This window comes from Myotis brandtii, unplaced genomic scaffold (genome assembly GCF_000412655.1).
Source record: "Myotis brandtii unplaced genomic scaffold, ASM41265v1 scaffold1137, whole genome shotgun sequence".
Lineage (NCBI taxonomy): Eukaryota > Metazoa > Chordata > Mammalia > Chiroptera > Vespertilionidae > Myotis > Myotis brandtii.
This window is the reverse complement of record NW_005353916.1, coordinates 174,318-177,240: the sequence shown is the minus strand read 5'-3', so window position 1 is coordinate 177,240 and position 2,923 is coordinate 174,318. Positions and strand designations below refer to the sequence as shown.

The 2,923-nt window shown below is 39.3% G+C and overlaps 1 protein-coding gene across 1 annotated transcript in view; it reads left to right on the top strand.

Moving 5' to 3' along the window:
* The window catches only part of SLC30A8 (solute carrier family 30 (zinc transporter), member 8), a 22,224-nt gene that overhangs the window by 15,040 nt on the left and 4,261 nt on the right, over positions 1 to 2,923 (top strand). The window contains exon 4 of the mRNA XM_005857823.2: positions 1,464 to 1,569. Within this exon, the coding sequence (XP_005857885.1) occupies positions 1,464 to 1,569 (106 nt within the window). The remainder of the gene's footprint in view (positions 1 to 1,463; positions 1,570 to 2,923) is intronic.

Genomic DNA, 2,923 nt, shown 5'->3' with positions numbered 1-2,923 from the left:
ATAATTATATATATACATAATTACATATATATAATATACATATATTATATATATTATTGGCTGAAATTTATTGGATGTACTCCAGACAGAAATCAAGATACAAATAAGGGTCACTTTTGTTATCTAGATTTCAGAAACTATCCAACTTCTGTCCCAGACACCAAACTGAAATGAATATGACTCAACTCATTTTTTAAAATTTCTTATCATTCTGCTGAAGATTCATATTTCTGGGAAAGGAGTCTAGCGTGGGTCTTGTACCTGCTGCTTGGCCAGGGGAGGATAGAACACCTGAATGTCCACCAATATCACCCACAATGGGGGAGAGGTAACTTCTCTCCAAAAGGTCCGAGTGTTCATGGAAAGTGGGGGAAGAGGGTAATGGAGAAGAGCATTTATCTTTGTTCTTATCATGATTGCCCAGTTAGCATGGACTCTACATTAATTTTACTAAAAATGAAATCACATAAATACAAATTACAAAAACATATCTGAATTCAGTTGAACAAATGCTCACTCACTGAAAGCTTTAAGGAAAAATAGTTCAAAATTGTATGCGTTAGTCGAGTTTGAGAGTATGCTTATAAAGGTTAAGTTTCTTAGACATAATGAGGCAGACTTCTCTGTGGCCCAAAACTGCATCAGAGACAAAATAGCAGGTGTTTCACCCTGAGGCTAAGGCTTTCAGTGGTGAGAGAGGCAAGAATGAGGCCTCAGCTTGTACTCTTAGGATTGGATCAAAGATGTCTGTCTCGAGTATGTCTCATACTTGGAAGGGAAAAAACCACACTAACCCCAGTCTGCCAAGACCAAACTCCAGCTGTACCTCGGGCATATGCAACCTCTCAGCAGATGACAGGCTTTCTTCTCATCATAATTAAGGCTGAAAAGTCAATGAGCATTATGCGAATCAGCTCATCGCAAACTCTGTACTTCTGTTCATTTCTGAGAAGTCAAATCAGGCCTCTTGAGAAAATACTCAAGAATATCTCTCCCTTCACTTCTTAAATGATGGGAGATGCCCTGTAGTCTCTCTTCTTCCGTCACTGGTAGTTTCGAGCTTAAAACAGGGGTGGGGAATATCTGGCTTGAGGGCTATATAAGGCCTGAGAAATCATTTGGTTCAGCCCTGCCAAGGCATTAGGGGTGAGTTAACTAAATGTTTGACCAAATATAGCAGGCTAATTTTTAAGTTGATAATTTTGTATGGCCCACCAATGATGTTATAAATATCCAAATAGCCCTTGGCAGAAAAAAAAGGTTCCCACCCCTGGCTTAAAAGAAAGATTGAGTCTTCAGAAAGTTGCCTCTGAATTGGATATCAAGTGTCAAGTTGGATGTTAAGTTGGGGGTGAAAGGGTGATAGAGAGGGAAGGAAAAAGGGAGGTTTACATATTTTATTCATCAGACTTTCTTCAAAGGAGACACACATTCAGTTAACCTAAAGCTCTTGTATTTTCCAGCCAGAGTATAAAATGGCCGACTCAATCTGCACATTTGTGTTTTCTGTCCTGGTGTTGGCCAGTACCGTCACAGTCTTAAAGGACTTCTCCATCTTACTCATGGAAGGTAGGAGTGATTTTATTTTATTCCCAAGATCCATGTTTTCTCTTCCCTATAACCACAAGAGGTGGTAGCCTCAAGGCATGCTCACTATTAATATACATCACAGAGAACATTTAAACTGATAAAGAATTGGGGGAAAACAAATATTATGATTTTCTTTCATATGGAACAACTAAAAAGTATTGGCTTCTGTTTTTCCTCCAGTAACTGTTACATGTTATGGTTCAGTGTAAAAACAATATGCACACACACTAAAGATAGACATGGAGGAAGTTATTGTAAAGATATTAGTTTATCCCTAAATGTATGGACAAGACCAAGAAAGTCAGTATAAAACTATCCTTAGCAGCATTGTAGCTATTCAGAAGAGCTTGCCTAACGCCCTAGTTAGACTAGGCCAGCAGTTCTCCAACATTGGTGGCATTGGAATTGCTTGGAGGGTTTGTTAAAACACAGATTGCTGGGCCCACCCACACCCTTCCTGAGACATAGGTCTGGGGTGGGGCCCAAGAATCTGAAGTTCTAACAACAAGCTGCTGCTGCTGGTATGGGGACCACACTTTGAGAACCACTGAATCAGTCTTTTTGTAGCACTTAGAGATTCCTACAGGAGGGTGCTGGGAATGGCTCCCAGAAAATTCTATCAGAACCAGAGGTTTGCATCGTATCAAATATTTGGATAATCATAAATATCCGGATATTGGATGAACTTTTCTTTTTTTGTCTAGCACATTTTGAAATAAGGGAGACACAGTCTCAGAGAACAGTTGCCATCAAAGCAGTTCGCATTTAAGGTTTCTGTTCTCAGTGGGCAGTATCATTGTTGGCAGATGATACTGTTGACAAGAGTGAAACCAAATGGAGTCAAATGTCACTGAGTAACAAGCGAACTTCCTCGCTCTGGAGGTGACAATATTTGATTTGTCAAGTCACAAATACACCCATTTCCTTTCCTGAGGGCCAAGTGCTGAGCTGCAGCTGTTGTCGCTAGGATGGCACTTACTGACTACCGGGGGGATAACAGGCAGATTGGCGCACTATTGGTGGAGATGACTATAGTCCACTTTCCCCGTCTCTCACTGTAGATCTGCTCTGGTGATTATCTCCCTTATTTATTTATTTAAAGAAAGGACAGTTAATTATGGAAACTGCCAGATAACTCCTATCTGGTAGATGCTTAATTTCTAAACTAGGTTTTCAAATTGGAATAGCATAAAAGAATACTTATCTTTGGTAACATTTTAAAAAAATATGCAAAAGTAGAAAATGAATTTTAAAGGTCTCCCCTTTTTTTCTACTTTGAATTCTCAGTCCCATTCTTCAGGGGTAACATCTACTTATAAGTTGACATACATAT